Genomic DNA, 25499 nt, shown 5'->3' on the forward strand with positions numbered 1-25499 from the left:
AAAGTTTCTAATGAATGAATAAGTATTTCAAAACCTGCACAAACACATCTACTTTTCTCATATTGTGATTACGATCAGAGTTAATACGTTCACCAATACTACCATTTATTTATGCTTCTTTTCCCTTAAGAAGATGATTCCTAGTAGACTCAAAAGTAGTCAAGGTGGGCTAGCTGCATATTTCACCCGTGGTGTTTACTTGCTTACTTACTAAACAGGACTATTGCAGTGGCAGCCAAATATAAGGTTCAGCAGTAGGACAGCTATATGTTCTCTATTGTACAGTAACAAAATTGAGGAGTAGGGTAACGGAGATTGTGTTAGATGTTATGTAGCTGGTCCTTATCGAATAGATATGTGGCTCATTTGCAGGAACCAGAAAACATTGTGGTGGTAATAATATATTCAAGGGCATTAATCAACTAATGGACCTGCAATTACTAAAGATGTTCAGACTAACCTTTGGTACAGGTTCTGTCCATTCGCAGCAAACTTCATTTTTAGCAAAAAGTGGTGTCAGATTAACTACCACCCACAACAGGTGTACTCAAAATCTTTGTGTTTCAATTGTGTAGAAGAGAAATGCTGGAATGCATGGTGCATGAATGTCAGGTGGCTAAAAGGATCAACAGAATCTACAGACTTTGGTACACATAGAAGAATTTCAATTATGAACTTGACACTATAGAATTTATAGTCCGAAAACTGCACCATGTTTAGTTATAAAAATGTACTAGAAGTTGTAAAATAATGTTAGCTTGTGATAGGTTTTTAGATTTGTTCATTTACAGTATGAAAATTAATCCAACCCCTTGATACAGAAACAAAAATATAAAATGATAATCTTTAATATGATTCTCAAAAACTTAAGAACCAAAAACAAACTTGATTTTGTTTTGAGACAAAACGTGTAACGAATACAGGTTTTACAAACCTAGGTCAGGGGAAACTGTTAAAAATAAAAAAAGCGAAAAGAGCAAAATATCAAGACTAAAAAAGCATCCTGGCTCATATCCCATTGGAAGCAATGTAGCAGACTCAGTTAAGCCATACTATGCAGTGCTTATCGATACAGTCACAAAAGTATTCTTATATTAGTCTGGTTTTTCATAAATTCACACTAACCGGTTGTCTGCTGTTATTTTAATATTAATGTATTAAACTGCGACCCTTTTATCTTCTAAAGAAATTGTATCACAAAAAGCATCCGAGGAAGATATAATGAAACACCTTTAACTCACAGTGGCAGTAATATATTAATTAGGTTGTAGGATGGCAATTTCTGAGCGCAAGTACAATATATGTAAAATATGCAGAGTCCTGTCCTCAAAATTCGCATCAAAATGCAATGTACGTGATCTGGATGAGCTTTGTTTTTATGGAGCAATAATGTTAAGTCACATGAAAAGTAAACTTACTCTGAATGTCAGGTCATGAGGAAGTGGAGAAGTGTTGAAATACTCAAATATGGAGTCCTGAAAATCTGGAAGTTTCACGCCTCAAAAGGAAAATAAAATGTTAGATGAATCCATGTCAAACTACTAAGCATCTCATTTAAAAATAAGTTAATTTCTTGGGCTCACCACTATCTGGTCTGCGCTTTTCTTCAAGTTTCTTTTTCAGACTCTCCATTTCTTCCAGCAACTCCCGATTTCTAAACTCAGACTCCCTAAGTTTGCTGTTGAAAAAATGCAATATGTTGAAGATCCAGGAACATTACGGAATTCAGTGCTACTTAGCTTTAATAGTTCCTCCTCATAATAATAATTAAATGTGTTAAGCTTTTTGTCTTCATAAAAATTTGCACATGGACAGAAAAAAAGTGATTCTATTGTGGCCTTCCAACAAAATCACTCAGTCGTTTAACTATCCTTACTCTATGCAGACAGAAGAAAAGTGATAGTTGACCATGTAAAGTTTTGAGGTGGAGTGGGCACAAACATGTTGTATATGTCCTGTATTTAAACAATCTGACTTGGGAGAACATTCAGAACACACTTGCAATTTGTTACAGGGATTCTTGTTTTACCTTTAGTAGTTTAGCTCAAAGACAGGCCATATTCAGGAAATGTTAGAGGGGTCCAAGGATAGGACTACTCAAACAGCAATACAAATAGGAGAATAAAGAACATATGGTCCACATTAAACATCACATGCACCTGTGTTTAGGCCTGCTTTTCACCTGCTATACACAACATGTTGGTGCCTTGGGCCTCCTACATGTTGCTGCGCCAGGGGGTCCTTAGTTGAGACAGGCCTTCCAGAAAACCAAAGAGGAATGAAATGAGCACTATTGTGCCTAATAACCCAGGTCCTAGAATCTGCAACTGCACAAAATGTAGCTCATTCAAGATGCCAGCCAATAGCAGAGCTTCAGGTTAGAAGTCTCTATCAGTGGAACCTAAAGCAAGTCTGACTGTGCTCTTTTATCATATACCCATCAGTGCAAGAACTTCCACAGATGTTTCTCTGAGAAGTAAAGGTCTTATAGGATTCGCAGGTGGCCTTTTAAGTTTGCTGTTTACAGAAATGACTACTTTGGTTAATACCATTTAAACAGAGGACCACTGTTTTCCATGTGTTCCATTCTGCTTTTCTTCACAAGTAGTATTTGTTTGCTAAATATGGAATCCCAGTCCTTTGTCTAACAACAACTTTAGATGCACAGCAGCTTGATGAAAGAAGAATTCTAAACCTTTTGAGGGCTTTGCTGAACGTTTTTGCCAAACAGGAGAATGGTTTGGCTCTTTGGGGTAGGTAACGCTACAGTTAGGTGCTTCGAATAAGCTTAATCACCGTCTTTGGTAAGAACACCGCTCGAATCTTTAACACCAGTTTGTTTGGAAAAAAAGGTGGTATATGTAAGCTGGACTAAGAAGCACACTTACCTGTTGTGCAGATGTTATCGCAACTGAAAGACTTTTTAAGGTTAGGAGGTGCAATGGACAACTGGGCATTGCTACCACATTAGATGTATAATTAGAGATAGACATTTTGCTCGGTCCGGTGTCTCGACATTCTCAGCAAACTCACATTTATATTTACCAGCAAGGAAAGGGGCCATACAATTTCAATGCACTGGATACACCATCAGAGATAGACGGGAACCGTGTCTCTATCCACTTTTCGTGGGAGTCCACAGGAGCATGAAACAGGATATACATTTCCTCTCAAGGAATAGAAAGGCACTCTCCATAGAAAGTTTGAATATGGACAGTGTGGTCTACGAATTTACTGATTACAGCTGGATTGCAGTAATCAATGCAGCGGTCCAACAGCTGCACAGCAGATACCCTTTAAGGTGGGGAAGTGAGAAGTAATTTAAGGGAGCCCCCTCCTGCTACTGCGACACTCAGGTATTATTCTCGGTACCGCACTTACATGGGGGCATTCTTTAAGGGTGTACATTAGAGATCAAATATCCTCTAAACTGCTGTGTTAATTTTCAGCCTCACAGAGCATCATGCCATTGACATACGCCTCTTTTTGTTGAAAAGGACAGAAATAAAGGCGGAGAGTCTGTTCCTACTGCATACACTTTCAGGTATTGTAGCCTGAAAGTTTTGTGGGTGTTGGTATAATGTAGGGACAACTTCCCATAGGCTGTTAGACTGTACCCCATTCCAATGTGAGGCAACAAGGTAATTTAGGTCCCTGGACTCTAGATAAGGGTACTCTCTTCCCTCACTTGCACATCCAGTTTCAGTACTCTGTAGTAGCTTTTGCATCCCCATGAAGGCCGAAGGGTAGGTGCATGCTAAGATTTATAGAGGCATGGCTATCAAAGAGTATGAAGAGTGCACACTGATTATGGATACTTGACTGGGAAGCATGTTCAGACTGCACAGGGTGCGATGTTGGGGAAGGGTTCTTAATATGCCAATTTTGTGTTTGTAGTATTTGGTTTCACTGGCGATGTTTCAGTATATGGTGCTGGCGTTCACCACTATGGTGTGGGAGCATGCAATAGTCAAGTCAAGTCAAACATTTGCTTTATTCGGTTAAAATTTAAAACCATCAAAGCACAGATCCAAAATTTCATGATATCAATAACACATTAAATAAACAAACATTTAGTACAATTCATAAGCCAGATATATCACATTTCACCATCAAAAAAGACACTTGGCGTTCAAATAAATATGTTAAGGGGGAGCATTTCTGGGCCATCAAGGGTGCCGACGAGCCGTGAGGGAAACAGCCAGCCTTGCAGTCCCGCCGTGAGGGAAACGGCCACCGTGAACACCGCGAGCACCAGGGGACTACATCCCCCAGCAGCCCCGGCACTCCTGTGACGCTCCCGCTGCGCCTGCTGCCTCCATAAGACCACCGAGAGCCTCCCGCCTCGTGGGACGCGCGCGGGTGGCGCCGGGCTAAACCCGGGCAAAGGGCGGGCCGTCTGTGGCCGGGCCGGACCACCCCCCTAACATCTACAATGGGCAAGAGGAAACAGGTATGTGCCAGGGATGACGATGGGTCCAAAGCGAAACACCCTAGAAAGTCTGAATCTATCATCTCGTATCTAACCTCTGCAGTGGGGGTACTGACTAAAGAGATCGCAAATGCAGAGAAAGAGCTGGGTTTGAATACAGGGGAGATCGACCTAGTCCCACCTACAGATCATAGTAGGGTGATACTGTTGGAGCCAAACATTTTGATTACCAATCGGGAGGTGAACTCAACCCACACCGTATTACCCACCCCATAAGAAGCTTCACGTCAGCCTTTGCCCATAACGTCTGCTGTTCTTCCACATAAGTCGCACAAGAAGCAAAAGTTGCTAAGCACAGCGGGCAGGATGAAAAAAGACTTGGCTCAGACTAACCGAATAGACCATCGCTTTAAGGGCCAAATCGGGAAAATTATAGAGGACCTGTTTATCTCACGTCTGGAACCAGCACGCGTGTCCGTCGCCAAAGATATTGTGGACACTTTAAACACTTGTTTTCTATCCCCCAGCTAGGGCCTATAGATACCCGCAGCCACCTACCCGGTTTTATACCCGTCCTAATAACAAATGTACCCCCATCATACTAGACCATGATGACCACACAGATGAGATCCGCCCAGGGACCTGCACGGGGAGGGGATACTGCACCCATAACTATACCATCAGCATCCCCGGTACATCTCCAACTTAGGGGGGAGGTAGAGCTTTGTAACCGATTCTCGCCCCTGTCTCAGATGGAGTCTAACGATTGACTGGGTCCTGAAACTTCAGGTCTGGGGTCTGAGATAGGTGGTGTAACCCATATAGCAAAAAATCGGACAGTCTCATGTAAAGTCCTAAGCTGGAATGTGGCAGGTATTAGACCCAAAAGCACTGACCCCATTTGGTTGCAATTTATAAAACAATTTGATATCCTGGCCTTCCAGGAAACCTGGGATTCTAGCTTTATTTTGGATGGCTACCATAGCTTCACTATTCCTGCGGTTCGAGGGACTGTGGGGAGGCCTAAGGGGGGTTTACTCTTCCTTATTTCTCTAAACCTTGCTAGAACATTCAGAAAACTTAATGGGGAGTCAGATAATTTCCTCATATTAGAATGGTTTGTCTCCGATAAGTATTACCTTTTGATTAATTTGTATAATGCCATGGAAGGCTCCGTACAGAAGGAGCATTTTAGCGTGTTAGATCAATTTTTGTCAGTCTATAAGCTTAATAATTCTTTTGTGCCAGAGATGTTTTTGATGGGAGATTTTAATGTACACCCTTGCCCGTGGGATTGCTACGGTGATGATTTTGATGGGCACATGAATGGGAGGGTACCCCACTTTGAACATGGTAAACAGGGCGAGGCCCTGGAGGAACTACTTTCCAATTTAAATTTACTTGAACCAGGAAAGGAAAGTGGTAGTGAGACTGTCCCCAACTTTATAGGACGGGGAGCTAAGTCTGTTATTGACTACATTTTCTTATCCCCCTTAGTTCTGATTAAGACTCTGGACCATAGAGTAGTGACGTCAACCTTCAGCGATCACACCCCCCTTGTATTGGAAGTTGATCTGGGGGTTATGATTGCCATCACTGATCAAGGAAGGGAGGCAGTACGGGACATATCTACAAAAGATCAAGGCAGACAGATAAAGTGGGACGCTGTAGTCCCGGAGGCCTTTTTTGAGTATCTGGTCGCTAAGGCAGAAACCAATATTGGCATCTGCCTGGATGATCATGCCGTGGGAGCGGGAACTATAACTTCCTTTACAGCAATTTGTAAGCAAATTGCTGAAAACCTACACAAGGGGAATAGGCCACATTCTAGGAAGGCACAGAAATGGTTCGATTCCTCATGTACAAAGGCCCATGAGGCTCTTCTTAATGCTCTTAAGAGGACCCCGAGGGACAGGGCTCTAGTGTCCTCTCTCCGCAAGTATAAACAAGCAACCACCAGGCGGAAACAGAAAATTAAAGAGGAGGCCTGGGATAATTTGCAGTCTATTGATGTATTAAGGGACAGCAGAAAGTTTTGGGCCACAAAAAATCAGCCATTTTTCTCAGAAAGTGATAATTTAGATAGGGAATGCGTAATTCCAGACAACATCTGGCTCCAGCACTTTAAGAGCATTTATGGAGTTAAGGAGCATCAGGAGCCAACATCAGGAATAGCCACCACGGGCTGTCCCACAAACCCTGTCAAATTTGAACCGGCTGAAGTAGAATGGGCTATTCGAGATGCTTCTAGAAATAAGGCTCCAGGACCCGATGGGGTTCCTGCTGACCTCTACATCATGTACCCTAACTTCTGAGCAAAGATTTTAACCAATGTGTTCAATGCAGCATCCCTAGTAGGTTTCCCTACCTCTTGGGCCTCCTCTATTATTGTGCCGATTTTCAAAAAGGGGAGCAGAGGGGACCCCGCCTGCTATAGGCCAATCTCCGTGTTGGACTCTGCCGTTAAGATCATGGGCAGAGTCATTCTTCAGAAACTGGGAGATTGGATGAATGGTAGGGGGGTGCTCTCGAATCTCCAGTACGGCTTCAGGCAACATAGAAGTACCATGGACCAATGCCTAAATTTACATCTTTTGATTAATAAGTTTACGATAGCAAAAGAGGGTTTTTTATACCTCGGGTTCATGAATTTATCATCAGCCTTCGATCTGGTGAACCGCTCCTAATTATGGCATATTTTGCTGGAAATGGGCGTAGATGAACCCCTGGTTTACTTTCTTAGCGACCTCCACCAAGACCTAGCGGTAGCCGTTAGGGTCACGCAAGACGGTAGATGTACGGGCCAATTCAGCTTCAGGCCGGGGGTCAGACAAGGCTGCATTCTGGCCCCTCTTCTTTGTACGATCTATATTAATGGCCTGGAAAAATCTCTATCTGGAGCCAATGCTGACATTCCACGTGCAGGGGGATCGGGTATCCTGGTCCTCCTGTACGCGGACGATGCCGTACTCATTGCCCGCACAGGCCTGGGTTTACAGAGGCTGCTGGATAACTTTGGTACATTCATGGAGTCCCTAGATTTAAAAGTAAATAGCAACAAATCCCATGTAATGATCGTTGGGGCCCACAGGAAGATCAGTAAGGTTAAAACATTCAGATGCTTGGATGCGGAAGTCTCTAGGGTCCCAGTGTTCACCTACTTGAGAGTACTCTTCGATGAGAAGGGCAATTGGGGCCCTCGGCAGAAGCATAAAAGCAATGCAGTTGTAAGATCCACAGCAACCCTCCTTAGTTTCGCCTAAAGGCTGGGATCTAGGCCCATGGAGGCCATGCTTAAAATATATAAGTCTAAGTGTTGTGCGATTGCCTCCTATGGGGCATCGATATGGGGTTACGCGCCTGTGGGTAAAATACAATTAGCAGAAAACAGGTTCCTTAGATCCCTGTTGGCGGTACCTCAGTCGTCTCCGACTTTGTCTGTACATTCCGAATTAGGAGAGGATTACATCACTGACCATCTAAAAGCAGCCCCACTGATCTGTTGGGCAAAGACGTGGCTCAATGAGGATATCGCTCTCAATCACCTTATCTTAAAAGACTGCTTGGCCCTCGACAAGGCAGATAGTATTCCATGGCTGGCATACGTTAGAGCGGCGTGTGTTAGACTGGGACGTCCTGAACTATATACAGCCCCAGAGGGAATTAAGAAAGAGGATTTGGTGTGGATTAAACATAATTTCCGGATCATGTTGGAGGCGGAGCTTAAAAAACCAGGAGCAAGAAGCATTTATGTTTTACAGACCTCCCCATCCATTGAACCTTATCTGAAGATCGTCACTAAGCCTTTCCATCGCTTTTTGTTGACAAGATTTAGGTTCAATTTAATTCACCTCATTTTAGGAACTTTTCCGCAATGGGGTAAACCAGAATAGTCTCCACCATGTTCTTGTGATAATTTCTCGATACAAGACACCTGATCATGTTTTGTGAAACTTTTTCCAAGGCACGTAAAAAATTCCTATGTCCCATATTACGTGAAGCTGGGTTTCTGCAGGTGAGGCCTGCACTCTTACATCTGCAACTGCTGAGTAGCGTGCGCGTTATTTTTAGCGTAGCAAGCTTTTTGGTGGCCGCAGCTAGAGTGAATAACAAAAGAAGTATCTGTATGCATTAAGTAGAGGAGATCGAGAGGGGGGGGAGCACTTTTGTTCTTTTAATTATGGAAACTTAAATGATGTTTTTAGATTTTTATATTGCAGCTCACATTGCGGTCCCATAGGTTAGGTGGAGACATTTGCTTATTAACTGTTTGGTACAAATCATGAACTGTAAATAGTGTATATATATGAATGTTTGCAAATGTACGCATATTTATTTATTTGTATCTATTTTATTCATTTTATGCACAACAGATGTATGTATTGCTGCTTCTTTTATGATTTTAATTAATCGAAATAAAGAGTTTTGACTGACTGACTGATGTTAAAAGGTTTGTCACATAGCAAGTTTTCCATTAAAAAGATCAATATTTCATAAACAAAATTGTCACACACAGGTTTTCAATTTAAGAAACAATTTTTCATAATACGATAAAAAAAGGAGAAGACTGTCAGCTCTATAACTTTAATTTGTTCTTTCACCTGATGGCCCCTGAGATATTACTAGCTACCCCAAAGCAAACAACTGTGGACCCAAGCATTTGCAAGTAGGCTAACTGTTGGACAGGCCACGTGAAAGGCTTGCTCCCTCCCCGCACGACCAGGCCCGAGCCTGGCTCTTCAGGTGTTACACGCAACAAGCCCCCGTTTCCCGTCTCATATGGGACCCCTGCTCCTGGACATCTCCCCATCATGGGCCTGATTCCCTACCGGCCCTCTCGCCCGGCCTGGGCGCCATCTTGGACACAGCACCACGAGGCCGCATGGCCTCCGATCGACCCCAACCCTGGGCCTGGCCAGGCCCCGACATCCCGGCACCACCATCCACCCAGGAGGTGAGCGGACTACTTGGCGGGTCAATGGGAGAAAGAGGTGTCGATGGCTCTCCCCCGCCAGGTGCCGATCGCCCCAGCTCCCCCGGGCGCTGGCTCCACCCCCCTGCTGGGTGTCTGGACTCCCTCATCCTGGACCTCCCGACCTCCAAGTGCGAGGGTCCGGACATCAAAGGGCGCCAGACCTATAACTGGGGCAGCTCCAGAGCAGGAAGGCAGTTGTATCCTGGAGTCGAGAGACGCAGTGAAGAACTCATCCTTGACGGACTACTGGCGCTGCCGTAGCCCTGCCTTGCGAACTATCGACCTGCCTGCTGGCGCTGCCGCAACCTTCTGAAACCTTCCTCGTCGTCGGGACCTGCTGGCGTGGCCGCGGACCGTTTGTAACCACCTCCTTCATCGGGACCTGCTGGCTCTGCCGCGGACCGTCGCTACCTTCAACCATCCCGGGACCTGCTGGCTCCGCCGCGGCCCGACCATCTAGAACGCCGAGCTCGAGGATTGTGAGCTATTTCATCTACCAGATTGGTAACGAGACTGTCCCGCTACCCTTTCCCCAACCAAGAGACTAGAATAGAGGGGACCCCTGAGTCCAGACCTCCTTGTACCATTTCACCGTACTTGAAGTTTTGCTTATAAAGAACGTTGAACCTTATCCTTGTGTGGTGTACATCTGTGGGGGGGAGGTTACTTGTCTGTACGATCGCTGGAGACGGCTCTCCCCGAAGACCTCTCCCCTTGTCCTCGGCCGACTCTCCAGGTCCCGTCTAACATTGGTGGCCAGCGGCGCGATCCGAATCGACGCGTAATCGTACAGAGAGTAGCTCACCCCACAACAAAACCACAATGTCAACTAAAGAAAGCGGATCCACCGAGAAATTCCAGATAGAGAAATTGGAAGAGTACAGCCATCGTGAGTTGAAACAATTCTGCATTGAACTAGGTATCGCTACCACCGGTCTGAGTACTAAAGACGATTTCAAGCACGCCATTGAGTCATGGGCAGAAACCGGGGCCGTCAGACCCCCGGACCAAAATGTCACAGCAGCAGAGAAAAACACCACGGCCCACGAGGAGCAAAGAACGGGTCTCTCGCAAGATGAGATCCAAGAACGAGAAAGAAACCGACTACATGAGCTAGAAATGGCCCGGCTCAAAATGGATGGCGAACTCAAATTAGCCGAACAAAAACTGAACCTGGAACACCTGCGGCTCTGAGAAGAACGGGAAGAGAAACAGAGACAAAGAGAGCTCGAAGAGAAGAGACTGGCGTATGAACACGAGCGCAAACTGGCTGAGATAGACTTACGCAAGCAGAACAAAGAATTAGGGGTGCCCGAGCAACCGCGCACCCCGGAGGCAACAGAAAAGAAGGTACACATCCCCAAGGATGTCGTTCGAGAATATTTCCGAGATGACGACATACAGCAGTGGTTCAAGGCCTATGAGATCGCTATGACCTCCCACCGGATCGATCGCAGCGACTGGGGAGCCGGTCTATGGGGGAGGTTCGTCAATGAGGGCCGCGATGCCCTGCTACAGCTTCCCGACCATCTGATGACCTCCTATGACCACATGAAAGCTACCCTCCTCACCCGCTATGGGCTCACACCCGAAATGTACCGCCAGAGGTTCCGAGACTGCACCCGGATCCCGGGTACAACTTGGGTGGAATACGTGAACTATTTCAGCCAAGCCTTCGAGGGTTGGATCAAGGGAAGCAACGTAACGACCTACAAGCAACTCTTCAATCTCATGGTATGGGAGCATCTGTCAAACAACTGCTTCGTCGAGCTCAGGCAGCACCTCCTCGACAGTAAATTGACTGATCCGCGGCAGCTCGCCGCCGAGGCTGACCGGTGGGAAATTACCCGAGTGGGCCGAAATGGGTCCCATGAACAGAACCGGAACAACCACGGTGAGCACCGTCCCCGAGGAGGAGGAGGGGGCCAGGGCCGAGGAAGAGACAACGCCCCGGCCGCTCCCGTTACCAGCACCCCGCCCCCGGCCAACCGGGGCAACACCCCGGCGCGGCCGGGATACAGAGCCAATGTCACCTGTCACCGATGCCAGCGAGTCGGCCACTACGCAAACGACCCGAATTGTCCACAGAGCCAGACTCCGAGACCCCGCTAGATGGCTGCCGCCGCCCTGGGGGAAGAACAAATCTCCGAAGAACACGAGGAATGTGAGCAAGAACACCAAGAATGGGAACCCGCCGCCATGGTTCTAGCGTGCCTAGGGGGAAGAGACATGGTCCCGCGGGTCCCCCTACCCGCCAACACCCGGAAGTACAGTCAGTGGGTGAACATTAATGGACGCCGGGCCGAAGCCCTACGTGACACCGGGGCCAGTGTAACGGCCGTCCGCTGTCACCTGGTGACCCCAGAACAGATCCTGCCGAACGTTCTCTGCCCTGTCCGTTCAGCCGACAATTCGGAGAGTCTATGTCGGATGGCCTGCGTCCCCTTCGAGTGGGGAGGAGTCTCCGGCATGTTGAAGGTGACGGTCCGAGATGACGCCCCCGTAGACTGCCTCCTGGGAAATGATCTTGAGAGTTCCCCGTGGGCCGCCGTAGAGAGGAGAGAGCACCTGGGGATGTTGGGCATCCCGGACTGGGCGTGCGTAACCACCCGGTCCATGGCTGCCCGTGCCACCCCCCGACCCGAAGAACATGAATGGCCGGCACCTCCTCCCCCGGTCGCTCCAGTAGAAGATACCGACCGTGCCGTCCCCCCAGAGCAAACTCCCGAGGGGCTCGTTCAGCCTCAGGACCTTCCCGGCCTGGCTCAGTGGCGTCAGGAGGGGGGCCCACCCAGGAACAGTTTCGCCACGAGCAGAAGACCTGTCCCTCCCTCGAGGGACTCCGCCAACAAGCCCTCGCCCAGAGTGCAGGGGATACCTCCGGAACCCATTGGGTCTATTGGGACAATGACCTGTTGTACAGCGAACAGAGAATCGCAGAGTTAGGGGCCAGTCGAGTGCTAGTGGTGCCCCTACGCTTTAGAGACTTCTTGCTAAACATGGCCCACGATGTCCCCCTGGCTGGCCACCTGGGTCAGGACAAAACCTACAGCCGCCTGGTGACTCACTTTTTCTGGCCCAAGATGAGGAACGACGTACTCCAGCACTGCCGGTCTTGCCCCACGTGCCAGGCCAGCGGGAAGAGCGGCCGCAAGCTTAAAGCACCTCTGCAACCTTTCCCGGTGGTCACCACCCCGTTCGAGAGGGTGGGGATAGACATTGTGGGGCCCCTGGACCCCCGTACAGCCCAAGGACATCGGTTCATCCTGGTACTGGTGGACCACGCCACTCGCTACCCCGAGGCTGTTCCCCTGCGAACTGTGACAGCCCCGGTAGTCGGCCGGGCCTTGATGGGGATCTTCTCCCGGGTGGGCTTCCCCAGAGAAGTCGTCAGCGACCGGGGCACAAACTTTATTTCAAAATACATGAAGTCCCTCTGGCAACAGTGTGGGGTCACCTACAGATTCACGACCCCCTATCACCCCCAAGGAAACGGACTGGTTGAGCGGTTCAACCGCACGCTCAAAGGAATGATTGGGGGGTTCGAAGAGCCCCTCCGTCGCCAGTGGGATGTGCTACTGCTGTGCCTCCTCTTTGCCTACCGAGAAGTCCCCCAGAAGTCCCTCGGCTTCAGCCCGTTCGAACTCTTGTATGGACACCCGGTGCGTGGGCCGCTCAGCCTAGTCAAAGAAGGCTGGGAAATGCCCCCTCTAAAGAACCCTCCAGATGTTTTCAAGTACCTCCTAACCCTCCGCAACCAGACCAGACGGTTCAGGGAAATGGCAAAAGCAAACTTGGAGGTCAGTCAGGAAGACATGAAACGGTGGTACGATCAAAATGCCTCCTCCATTGAATTTGAACCTGGCCAACAAGTGTGGGTAATGTCTCCCACCGAACCATGCGCCCTGCAAGACAAATGGACAGGGCCCTTCAAGGTAGTCGAGCGCAAGAGCCCTGTCACCTATCTCATCGATATGGAATCTTCACGGAACCCTCTCCGGGTCCTCCACGCCAATAGACTGAAACCCCACTTTGTGCGCTCGGAGCTCAGCCTCCTGATGGCAACAGACAGCGGAGCCGAGGAGGACTCCGAACCACTTCCTGACCTCCTACGGACTCAGGAGAAGGACGGCTCCGTGGACGGGGTCCGACTCTCGGAGGCCCTCACCCCGGAACAGCGCCAAGGCTGCCGAGACCTCCTGCTGCAGTTCGCTACCCTGTTCTCCCTCACCCCAGGGGTCACCCCCTGGTGCTTACATGACGTGGACACCGGAGAGAGCCCCCCCTGTCCGCCATCGGGCCTACCGCGTACCAGATCGGGTACGGGCCTGCATCCAAGAGGAGGTGGCCAAGATGCTCACGCTCGGGGTCATCGAGCCCTCCGACAGCCCCTGGGCCAGCCCGGTGGTACTGGTCCCCAAAGCGGCCGCCCCCGGCACCACGCCTGAACTCCGGTTCTGCGTCGACTACCGGGGCTTGAATGCGGTCACCAGGACAGACGCACACCCCATTCCCCGAGCAGATGAACTAATCGACCGCATGGGAGCTGCCCGCTACCTCAGCATCTTCGACCTGACATCGGGCTACTGGCAGATCGGCCTCACACCCCGGGCCCAAGAACGATCTGCCTTCTCCACCCCTGATGGCCACTACCACTTCAAGGTCATGCCATTCGGCATGAAGAATGCCCCAGCAACCTTTCAGCGGCTAGTAAACCAGGTCCTGGCGGGACTCGAAGAATTCAGCGCCGCCTACCTGGACGATATCGCTGTGTACAGCCGCCACTGGTCCGACCACCTCCACCACCTCCGAGAGGTGCTACAGGCCCTCCAACGAGCTGGCCTCACGATCAAGGCCAGCAAATGCCAAATTGGCCAGGGGTCCGTGACCTATCTCGGGCACCAGGTGGGAAGCGGTCTGGTGGCCCCTCTGCAACTCAAAATCGCTGCCATCCAGGCTTGGCAGCCCCCCATCACCCAGACCGAGGTCCGCGCCTTCTTGGGACTCACAGGCTACTACCGGCGGTTCGTGAGGGACTATGGTAGCATTGTGGGGCCCCTCACGGAACTCACATCCAAAAACCAACCAACGAAAGTCAACTGGACCCCCGACTGTCAAGCGGCCTTCGAGAAGCTGAAGGCCGCCATGTGCTCCGCCCCTGTGCTCCAGGCCCCCGACTACAGTCAGGAATTTATCGTCCAAACGGACGCCTCCGACCATGGCATTGGGGCAGTCCTTTCCCAGCTGAACCCCGAAGGACTTGACCAGCCAGTGGCTTTCATCAGCAGACGGCTCCTGGCCCGAGAGCAACGCTGGAGCACCATCGAGAGGGAGGCCTTTGCCGTGGTATGGGCCCTCAAAAAGCTCCGGCCTTATCTCTTCGGTACCCACTTCCGGGTACAGACCAATCACCGGCCCCTGCAGTGGCTAATGCAGATGCGGGGGGAAAACCCGAAACTCTTGCGTTGGTCCATCTCCCTGCAGGGGATGGACTTCACTGTGGAACATCGACCAGGGCAAGACCACGCCAACGCAGATGGCCTGTCACGCTTTTTCCGCCTCGACGAAGAGAGTCCCCAAGAGGATGGGTGACTCTCCCCGCCTTCAGCTGGGGGGGACGCATGTTGGACAGGCCACGTGAAAGGCTTGCTCCCTCCCCGCACGACCAGGCCCGAGCCTGGCTCTTCAGGTGTTACACGCAACAACCCCCCGTTTCCCGTCTCATATGGGACCCCTGCTCCTGGACATCTCCCCATCATGGGCCCGATTCCCTACCGGCCCTCTCGCCCGGCCTGGGCGCCATCTTGGACACAGCACCACGAGGCCGCATGGCCTCCGATCGACCCCAACCCTGGGCCTGGCCCCGACATCCCGGCACCACCATCCACCCAGGAGGTGAGCGGACTACTTGGCGGGTCAATGGGAGAAAGGTGTCGATGGCTCTCCCCCGCCAGGTGCCGATCGCCCCAGCTCCCCCGGGCGCTGGCTCCACCCCCCTGCTGGGTGTCTGGACTCCCTCATCCTGGACCTCCCGACCTCCAAGTGCGAGGGTCCGGACATCAAAGGGCGCCAGACCTATAACTGGGGCAGCTCCAGAGCAGGAAGGCAGTTGTATCCTGGAGTCGAGAGACGCAGTGAAGAACTCATCCTTGACGGACTACTGGCGCTGCCGTAGCCCTGCCTTGCGAACTATCGACCTGCCTGCTGGCGCTGCCGCAACCTTCTGAAACCTTCCTCGTCGTCGGGACCTGCTGGCGTGGCCGCGGACCGTTTGTAACCACCTCCTTCATCGGGACCTGCTGGCTCGGCCGCGGACCGTCGCTACCTTCAACCATCCCGGGACCTGCTGGCTCCGCCGCGGCCCGACCATCTAGAACGCCGAGCTCGAGGATTGTGAGCTATTTCATCTACCAGATTGGTAACGAGACTGTCCCGCTACCCTTTCCCCAACCAAGAGACTAGAATAGAGGGGACCCCTGAGTCCAGACCTCCTTGTACCATTTCACCGTACTTGAAGTTTTGCTTATAAAGAACGTTGAACCTTATCCTTGTGTGGTGTACATCTGTGGGGGGGAGGTTACTTGTCTGTACGATCGCTGGAGACGGCTCTCCCCGGAGACCTCTCCCCTTGTCCTCGGCCGACCCTCCAGGTCCCGTCTAACACTAACGCTGGCCTCACGTGCTCAAAGTTACAGCCCCTTAACAATGGCAAAATAAATTTCTTACGAATTGATACATAGAAGTCACAAAAAAATACCATATGAAGGGTGTTCTGTTCAGAGAAATTGTCACAGGGGCCCAAAGACCCCTCTTTAAAAAAGCCTTTTGGGAACGACAATAGTCATGGGAGCATGTTATACTTGAACCTTATTAACACAAACAGATGGTATGGTTTGTTTATGAAAGTCAGGTATGGCTGAATTTCTCTACCTGTACTCAACATTACAAAACTCATGACTGAGGGTTTTGCCAGTTCCCCTTCCTCCCTTATCACCATCACCCTGCTCAAGAACTGTGACTTCACGGCTTTAATGGCCATCTTGCAGAGAGGTCTAGGGTTAAAAAACAAATCAGGACTGCCCAGTGAATCCAATTGAGTCTTAATATAACGGATCCACGGGATATCAAGGCCTTTGTCTAAAGACATACAATCCTGAATAATCAATTGGTTTATATTAGGTGGTTGCTGTGCCCAAATTCTTAACCAGCATAATAGTGGGGCTACAGCAATCTGATCTGAGATAAAACTAACACCAAGGTCCTCATGGATATTAAAGATTGTAGCAGAGGGTGGGAGCGACAGCAGTTTACGAATAAAAACGTTTTCTGCTGTTTGAATGTCATTAGACTCTGTGTAGCCCCATACCTCACTCCCATACAACACCATTGGGATACACTTGGCGTTATAGATTTTCATGAGGGCAGGGAGTGGCTTTGAGCCTAACCGTTTTGCGAACCCTAGCAGAGACCCGGTCGCCCTGGCAAGGGTGTTCTTTTTGTGTGCACGCTGCGTGACCCATGATCTTCTTTCGTCAAAAAGAACCCCTAGATAAGGGAAGGCCGGAACTTTCGTAAGTTCTAGACCTTTACAATAAAATTTTACCTTTTTAGCCCGTCCCCTACCAATTGACATAGAGTGTGACTTTTTAAGATTTGTTATTAAATCTAGAGAGGCCGTAAAATCAATTAAACAGTCTAAAAGAGATTGTAACCCTCGGGCCGTCCTTGCCACCAAAACTGCATCGTCTGCATACAGTAATGCACGGATCATTTTTGAACGAGCTCTTGGTACATCCTTACAAGATGAAATTAAGGCATCTCCCAGATTGTTGATGTAGAGCGTAAACAGCAGGGGGGCAAGAATGCACCCCTGTCGGACCCCTCGTTTTACTGGCCATGCTACAGTTAGGCTACCATTCTCATTATAGCGGAACGCTGCCAAAGTATTTTCATGGATAGCTGCCAGGAAAGATATCAGGGCAGGTTCCAGTCCAATACTATGAAGGGAAGCCCACAGCTTTTGCCTGTTCACAAGATCGAAAGCAGTGGACAGATCCATAAAGGCTAAATGGAGTCCCCCTGCTTCGTGACCGTGTATTTCCCTATGACAAGATGTAAATTAAGACACAGGCCCATCGTGCCCTTTCCCTCTCCGAACCCATACTGTAGGTCCGAGACGATGCAATTCTTATCCAGCCAATCTGTAAGGCGGACTAGGACGGCTTTTCTCATAATCTTGGCTGCAGAGTCCAGGAGTGAAATTGGCCTATAACAGGCCGGGTCATCTCTTCGGCCCTTTTTGAATATTGGGATTATGACTGCTTTAGCCCAAGACATTGGGAAACCGACTTTGGTCGCAGCATTAAAAACAAAGGTTAAAATCTTCGACCATACAATTGGGTCTGCCCTATAAAGATCAGCCGGCACCCCATCAGGGCCTGGCGCTTTCCCCTTTGATGTAGACATAATCGCCTTAGTAACTTCCTCCTCAGTGAATATAATTTTAGGGGCATCATCAATTTCCCCATGAGGAGTGAGCACAGGCTGGCTGACATCAGTGTATAGACCACTAAAGTGTTCCACCCACCTTGCTGGAGGAATAAGACAGTCTTTGACAGTGTTAGCCGTCTCATCAAATAGTGGGCTGTTAATCACTCTCCAGAATTGTGAGCTACTTTTCAGGACACTTGCTTGGCTAAGTTCATCCCAAGCCATCTCTTAACTGGTTCTTCCTTATTTTAGTTGCATTTTTAAAAGCCCTTCTGGCCTCTGTGATCATATTAGGATCCCTTACAGGCTCTTTCATCGCTCCCAGGAGTGCGTTATGCGCAGTAATACAAGCTTGGTCAAACCAATTTTTATATTTCTTTGGCCTTGCTTTACCGCGAGAAGTCAAATTAACCGCTACCTGTTTTGTTAAACGGTCAAAGGCACCTAAGATTGCCATTGGGTCAGAATCTGCATTTAAACATATGCTCACATCCTCAGATTGACTAGTGTATAAATTATCAAGGAAATCAACTAGGGAAATTACCACCCATCTTAGCCTTCGACCCTGATCTTTGGCAGCTATATTAGAGTTAGAAATAAGTGCTAAAGGTTTCATGTTTACAAGGGCCGGAATATTAATATCCATGATGAGGGGATTATGATCGCTCAGACCTCTTGGTGTAACAAGAAATGAGCCTATTAAGTCCATCAAAGGGCATGATACTAAGATATAATCAATAATGCTGCCATGACCTTGCCCTGTATATGTTGGAACCGGGCATGAAGTTTCCAATTGTGTTGGAGAGAACAAATAATGGGCAGATAAAAGGCTCTCCAGATACGCCCCATTCTTTGTGTGTTCAAAGTGGGTTACCCCCTGCGGGCCATACACATCTTCAATACCTTGCATACAATTCAAATGACAAACGTGAATATTGAAATCGCCAAGAATTAAAAGATGGCGAGGCATGTTATCATTAGTGTCATAATTATCCAAAAAAATGGACAATGCTCTTAAATGCTCCAAATCGTCAAAGAATTGTAGAAATTTACCACCAACATACTTGAAAGATTGTTACCTACAAGTTTGACAGCTAAAATATTTGGGCAGCTTGTCACTATCATCTCAGGTCTATACAATAGTTTAAGGCTGAACAGTAACAATAGACGCCCCCCCCTCCCCCCAGCGCTCCCCATTATAGATGGCTCAGCATTTTTTCTAAAAGAACAATAGCCATCCAAATGGTAGGGATCATTTGTGTCCCATGTTTCCTGCAGGGCAATGATGTGATGCAATGACAGAAAAGCCTCCCAGTTCCTATCTCCTCTTTTCGACCGTAACCCAGCAATATTCCATGAAAGAATCTTTACTTATTCTCGGATACAGTCTGCCCTGTTTGTGTTACTTCCAAATCAACTACGTTTACGGGAATAGGCAATACAATCTGGGGTAAGACCTCGACTTCAATGTCAGGGTTTGGGAATCCCTTTCTGCCAATGTCTCTATCATTGTTTGCTTCACAGTAGGTACATCCCTAGCTTGCAGTCAGCCTTGTTCGTCTAAATTGGACAAGGCCTCAAATCTATTTGAGACTGCAATAAGCGGGATTAACTCCCCTTGTGACCTCACAAAGGGCCTATAAAAGTAGCCCAGTGGGAGGGCCACAATAGAAGTGGCGGCTGAAGGTCTTGTGCTTCAAGGATTGTTTGTGCGACTACAGGTCTTGTAAAATTGACAATGACACAGTCCCCCCCCCCCCCCTAACTTTTTTTGTGATTTACCAAGCCATGCCACTCTACGCACCATCAAAATGTTGTTTGCTAAAAAAGGCCTAAAGTCTTTATGTCTGGTCAACCAATCCACAGTTTTATTTTTTAACTGGGACCAGGATTCAGTTTGATCTGATCTCAGCGGAGGGACATCAGCCAGAACTACAACAAGAGGACCTGCAGCTGGTGGTAAATCGATAATGTCTTGGGCTGGTTTCATCAAGACATTATTAATTAATTTGTACTGGCCACTATCTTGTCCAGCTGGGGGGACATTCAAGGACCCAGCCGCATCATTTAGGGTTTGCGGGTGTGGGACACCTATAGAGTGTGGGTAGATTTGCTGAACTGACCCCTGCTAAATATTGCCGGATAACAGTGTCTGCCCACCTGAGTGCAAACTCCCACCCACCGTTAGTTGATTTGGGATAGATTTTCTGCCATTCGAGTTATCGACAACCATGGGGGTCATTTGGTTACCCAGGGTCCCTCCTGGTCCTATGGTCCCCAAATGAGTAATAAATTCACTGCCTTCCCCTGAGACATTCGCTAAATTATTACTATCCTTTACTTTAGGGGGCTTTTGCCAAACTGGCAATTTTATCTTCAATGACCTCTAGCTTAGTCCAAAATAGGGCGAGGATGGTTGATATTAAAGATTCCATACGCTCCCAAAAAGCCTGGCTGCCCCCCATGTCACATTGATCGGTCGCATCAGGATTTACAGCCTGGGCCTCCCCAGAATCAGGAGTATGGGGGATTTTACCTTCTGTTTACTTTTCCCTTTAGCCTTGTTTTGGGACCGTGTCGCTAAGCCACCCCTTGTTCGCTTTGCCACCTGCTGCATCGATGCAATCCCTGGCCGTCCTCTTTGGCCTAGTTGATCGAGTATCACCGGTTTCCCCTTTATTAATTGGAGAGTAAGGTTTGGCATTAGATGGATTTTGATCAAAAGGGGTGTCCAGGTTATGCAGACTAGGGGGACCATGAACCTATCATGTGTTGCATCATATACAGTGTCATCCTGTGGGATGATGCTCTCCTCAGGCCGTGGGTTATGCCTACTACTAGAGTCCAGAGACAAGCTCTGTGCTATGCCCAACATATCCCCCTGTGACTGTTCTATGGGGTCTATATTTAGGAGGCTTATAGATTGTACTGCTACCACTGGTGACTTGGCCAATTGGATGGTTCCCATTGAAGATCTTTTTTGTTCTGCATAAGCTCCTAACAAGAGCCTTTTCTCAGTTAACATGATCTCATGCTGGAGTATAGATCCAGCCCTGATCAAAAAGGCATCCAGAGTGCCTACCACACTTCCCCCTGCCTTTTGACCCACTCCATTGTGTTTGGTGGCCATGATCCCCACTTGATGTTACACTCTTAATAGGTTGTTTAATAACTACCTTTCTAAGTTCAATTGGTGCTTTAAAAAGGAGTTTCAGAACAATTTACAATTAAGCCAGCTATGACTAGTAAAACATTGGCATTCACCAAACAATTGAACTTTTTCCGGTAGTCCCCCCAAAGATATGCCCCTCACACACAGGAAAATAGACAACACCTCTTTAGGCCAAAGTCATAGAGGGTAGTTCCTTTTACTATAGGTCCAAAAGGTCCGAAGATGGAGGTTAGTGGGGTGGCCCAGCCCAGCCACTTCCGGGCTATGACGGGCGCGGACGGGCCCGCCCTTGGTCCAGGCTTCGCCCGGGCAAGCCCGCGCGCGTCCCGCGCCGCGTGAGGGCTCTGGTGTTTTAGAGCATCTTTCAACCGCTGGATATGTGCCTCAAAAGGTCACTCCAGTCTTCATCAGGACTGTCGCAATCAGCGCCACTGTTGGCCCTCCCGAAATTCGGTTAGTGGCGCTGATTGCGACAGTCCTGATGAAGACCGGAGTGACCTTTTGAGGCACATATTCAGCGGTCGAAACATGTTGACTTCAGCAGTGGTAGGAGGGAAGTCTTGAGGAACCTCACTTTCTCTATAAGACATCTCCCATCATTTTCTTACTTTTAATCCTGGTAGCGGTACCAAACTATGGTGAATAAAGTAATTCTTTTCTATTGGCACACTTAATCAGTTTTAATCACTTCCTTGTACTGCACTTTTTTGTCGCACTATCAGTTTCAGCCAGAGGGTGTTTTGCACAGCTTTTCACCTCATTCTGTGATACATGTTGTTTTTGTCGAAATTATTTTGTTGTACGTCTAGTAGTGTGGAATTTATTATTTTCTCCCCCTCCCTTATGCTCCACCCTGGATGCGGCTACACTAGGTGTTTGTAGCAGGCCCTATGATGAATCATGTCACATACTTCGGTATGTGAGTGAGGGCAGTTTTTCCAAACTGAGAAATTTGTCTTAGTTGTGTCTATTGTGTACTCTACACACCCCTCTTTCTGTGAACATTTGTTATGAAGTGAACACAATGGGGTGTGGCTCCTACACTGATGTGGGAGGCATCAGCGTCAACATTCAAGAGACAGACCCAAAGTCAGCACCAATGCTAGTATAGGACGCAAATGTGGTTCTAGGGGCACAGATGGTGCCAATGATGGCCCCTGAGGATTCTTTGGCCCAGAAGGTGCCAGAAGAGCACCAAAGGTGTGCAGCAAGCATGGACTACTGAAAGACTTTAATCTGTTGAAACATCACTGATGGATCTGGGAAATCAGGGTGCATCAGAACTAAGGATGGAATTTGCTCCTCAGTGGAATGGGAGCAAGATCTCAATGCACGATTATGTCTTTGCGCCTTCTCTGGAAGATAAGACTGTCAGGAGGGGGGCCAAGTCCTGCGTGGACTTCTTCTGTTTCTTCTTGGACTTACTCGAAAACTTCGACCGTGACTGCTGCAGGGACGACTTCAGGTATGGGAGTTAGTCAGCACTCTCTACTTTGACCTGGAAAGGGACCTATATTGAGTTTTCCAATACTTTGCCGCATAGAGCTTCACGTCAGATGGCCTTTGGATTCATCTGGGAGTAGTTGTAGCAGGCCTTGGACTCATGCATCTAACGCAACCACCAGAGGCACACCTTGTGTGGATCAGTCACAGACATCTGTTTGAGATAGTCCCTACAAGGTTTAAGCTCTGTAATTTTAGGGGGTAATATGCTCATCTATACAGTGGAATATTTGGAGAAACCTCTTAACAGAGTGAAAAAGGAGCTGAGTTCTGGATTCACATCTCAAGGCGTGGAAAGAAAGGAAACAACATCAATGCGCTTGGGTGATGCTTATATGCAACTCCACTAGTCACTTCCAGATTGGAACGGAGTCGACACTATGAAGGACAACACCACCTACCAGATTGCAGGAGCACTGCTTTTTTCGTTTTACACATCCAATCTGATGCCTGGGTATATTAACAAGGTGAGGAATCTGCAGTTAGAATTATGCATCAGAATAACATTTGCCTGAAAATAATGTTTGCAGTTTGAAATCTTTCTAGATTTACATCTTGTGAATTATTCGAACACAAGGTGGTTGGGTCTGGAAAGATTTTTGTATATCTTATGTTCTACTTAATCATTGCAGACAACCCTACAAATTATAGGAAATCAACCAGAGAAAACAAAAAAATTACCTTGGAGACAAATGCTAAATTTAGATTAGTGAAATTACACTTTACAAATTCTGTTTAATAAGTTACTAAAATAAAAGGATGACATTTTAAACAAACTTAAATTTACTATCTCAGGAGCAGTGGTCAGTATAGTCCGGGCTTTCCCCAAATCACATTCATATATAATGCATTTGAGGACGCTGTAACTAGCAACATGTGTCTACTGAACATAAACATCTGTACAAAATATGCCAATGCAAATGTGTTAAAATCAATAATTATTCCAAATGCCCCTAAACAAGGAAATAGAGCTTTAAGCCAAAAGAAAACAAATACATTTGCATTAATTGCCTACCTTTCAAACAACAGATTTCCATCTTTAACCCTTCGCAGCTCTTCCTGGATAGATTGTTTGGCACGTATTTCTGCTTCAAGTGCAGACTGCAACTCTAGCCTAGCTGACATATCCAACTTCTGACTTCGTCTCACTTTCCAAAGAGGATCCTGTCACCAAAATTTGAGGAGTTAACAGTGGCAAAACATTTAACGTGGCAACACAATTTGAATACTATTTCAATCATGCTGAAACATTCATTTTCAAATAAAAGTAAAAAATGATCCTGTATTAGAAGTCTGATTGATAGGAGCTGCCTTCATCTCATCTAAGCCGACAAACTATATTAGTATAACATACAATACCGTTTACCACTTAATGTAAAGGCTATCGCTGCGCAATATATATATATTTTTTTTAAACAAATTGTTATTGATTGATTGTACACATAGCGCAGCTCCCCGCACTCCGGAGTTAACTGCCAATCAAATACACAGCATCAAAGAATTGGCAATCTATGCATCATTTTGAGTCCAAAAATAATATAAAACTTAACAAATTTACTCTCCCCATCCCTCCAACCCCCCCGTCCCCCCAACTCCCCCCACCCGGATCCTACCCAACCCGATCGCACGACATAGTCTCACAGTTCCTACAAACCAGTCGTCGTTCTGATAATGTATACACACCTTCCATTTTGACCCCTTTATGCCACCTCCAGAGCAACCTCCAGTTCCACCGGAGGCTCCAGCCACAGGCCCCGGTAGTCTGCCCATCGCTTCCATATCCTGTAATGCTTTCGTGGGCATCCTCGGGCCACAAAGATTGGCTACTCCAGCCCCATACAAAAGTCAAGCCCCTTCTTCCACACAAGAACAGAGGGAGCTCGGGGATCTTTCCATGCTTGGGCCACGTCTCTTTTGGCCAACGTTAGGCCCAGTAGTAGTAAATGCCTCTTATACATGTTACCCCCACCCCCTCCATCACATGTAGTAGACCTAATTGCGGTGTGCGAGAGAGTTCCCACCCTAGGACCTCAGACATACAATCCCACACCCCATTCCAGAACCTAGCCAGTGAGCTACAACTCCACACCGTGTGGATCAACGTCCCACCTCCCTGCCACACCGGAGACAGTCTAGGGATGCAATGAGGACCGCCCGCCACAATCTCTCTCTTGTAAAGTAGACCCTGTGCAGGTATTTGAATTGGATAAGCCGCAAGCGTATTGCTATGGCCGCGCCCCTAGGGGCCGCTAGCGCCTCCCGCCAGTCCTCCTCCTCCAGTGCCCCCACATCTCTCTCCCAGGACTCCCGGAGCTTCAGCAGTGTTGTGGAGTAATGTGTGACTAATGTCTGATATATGCGAGATATCTTTTTATCCCCTAGGTGCCCCATAAAGACCTTGGCCTCTAATGGACTAAATTCTGAGAGGGAATCAAGGCCCTCCATGCTTGGTGTAATGGCATGGCTGAATTGCAGATATTTAAAGAATTGGGACCGGGCCATATCATACTCTTCGCGTAAATCCTGGAAGGATTTAAGTGTCGTTCCTGACAATACAGTTCCTAGTGTCGAGATTCCAATATCATCCCAACCCTTGAAACCCTGGAGTGACGCCAGAGCAGGCAGACGCCCATAATGCCACAATGGGGTCTCCACGGTCAACGTGCCCCACCATCCCATACGACGTAATGCCTGCCTCCAAATCCGAAACACTACCTGGGTGGCCGGCTATAACTTCTTCCGCAACTGTGCCGTATACAAAACCGTATGCAGAGTGTTAGGGCCCATAAGATGGTGTTCCAAGGCGTATGCCGGATCCCCCCTATCCCCATACCACCATTGATTCAGGACCAGGAGATGGGAGGCTTGGTAGTAGGAAAGGATATCGGAGGTCGCCAAACCACCACAGTATGTTGACAAAGAACAAG

At 48.1% G+C, this 25499-nt stretch overlaps 1 protein-coding gene across 1 annotated transcript in view; it reads right to left on the reverse strand.

Moving 5' to 3' along the window:
• Positions 1–25499, reverse strand: part of CDC42BPB (CDC42 binding protein kinase beta) — a 900025-nt gene that overhangs the window by 365500 nt on the left and 509026 nt on the right. The window contains exons 19-21 of the mRNA XM_086937841.1: positions 23588–23736; positions 1584–1678; positions 1419–1498 (exon numbers count right to left, since the gene is read on the reverse strand). Of these exons, the coding sequence (XP_086793967.1) occupies positions 1419–1498; positions 1584–1678; positions 23588–23736 (324 nt within the window). The remainder of the gene's footprint in view (positions 1–1418; positions 1499–1583; positions 1679–23587; positions 23737–25499) is intronic.

This window comes from Lissotriton vulgaris, chromosome 9, assembly GCF_964263255.1.
Source record: "Lissotriton vulgaris chromosome 9, aLisVul1.2, whole genome shotgun sequence".
In the NCBI taxonomy this organism is placed as follows: Eukaryota; Metazoa; Chordata; class Amphibia; order Caudata; family Salamandridae; genus Lissotriton; species Lissotriton vulgaris.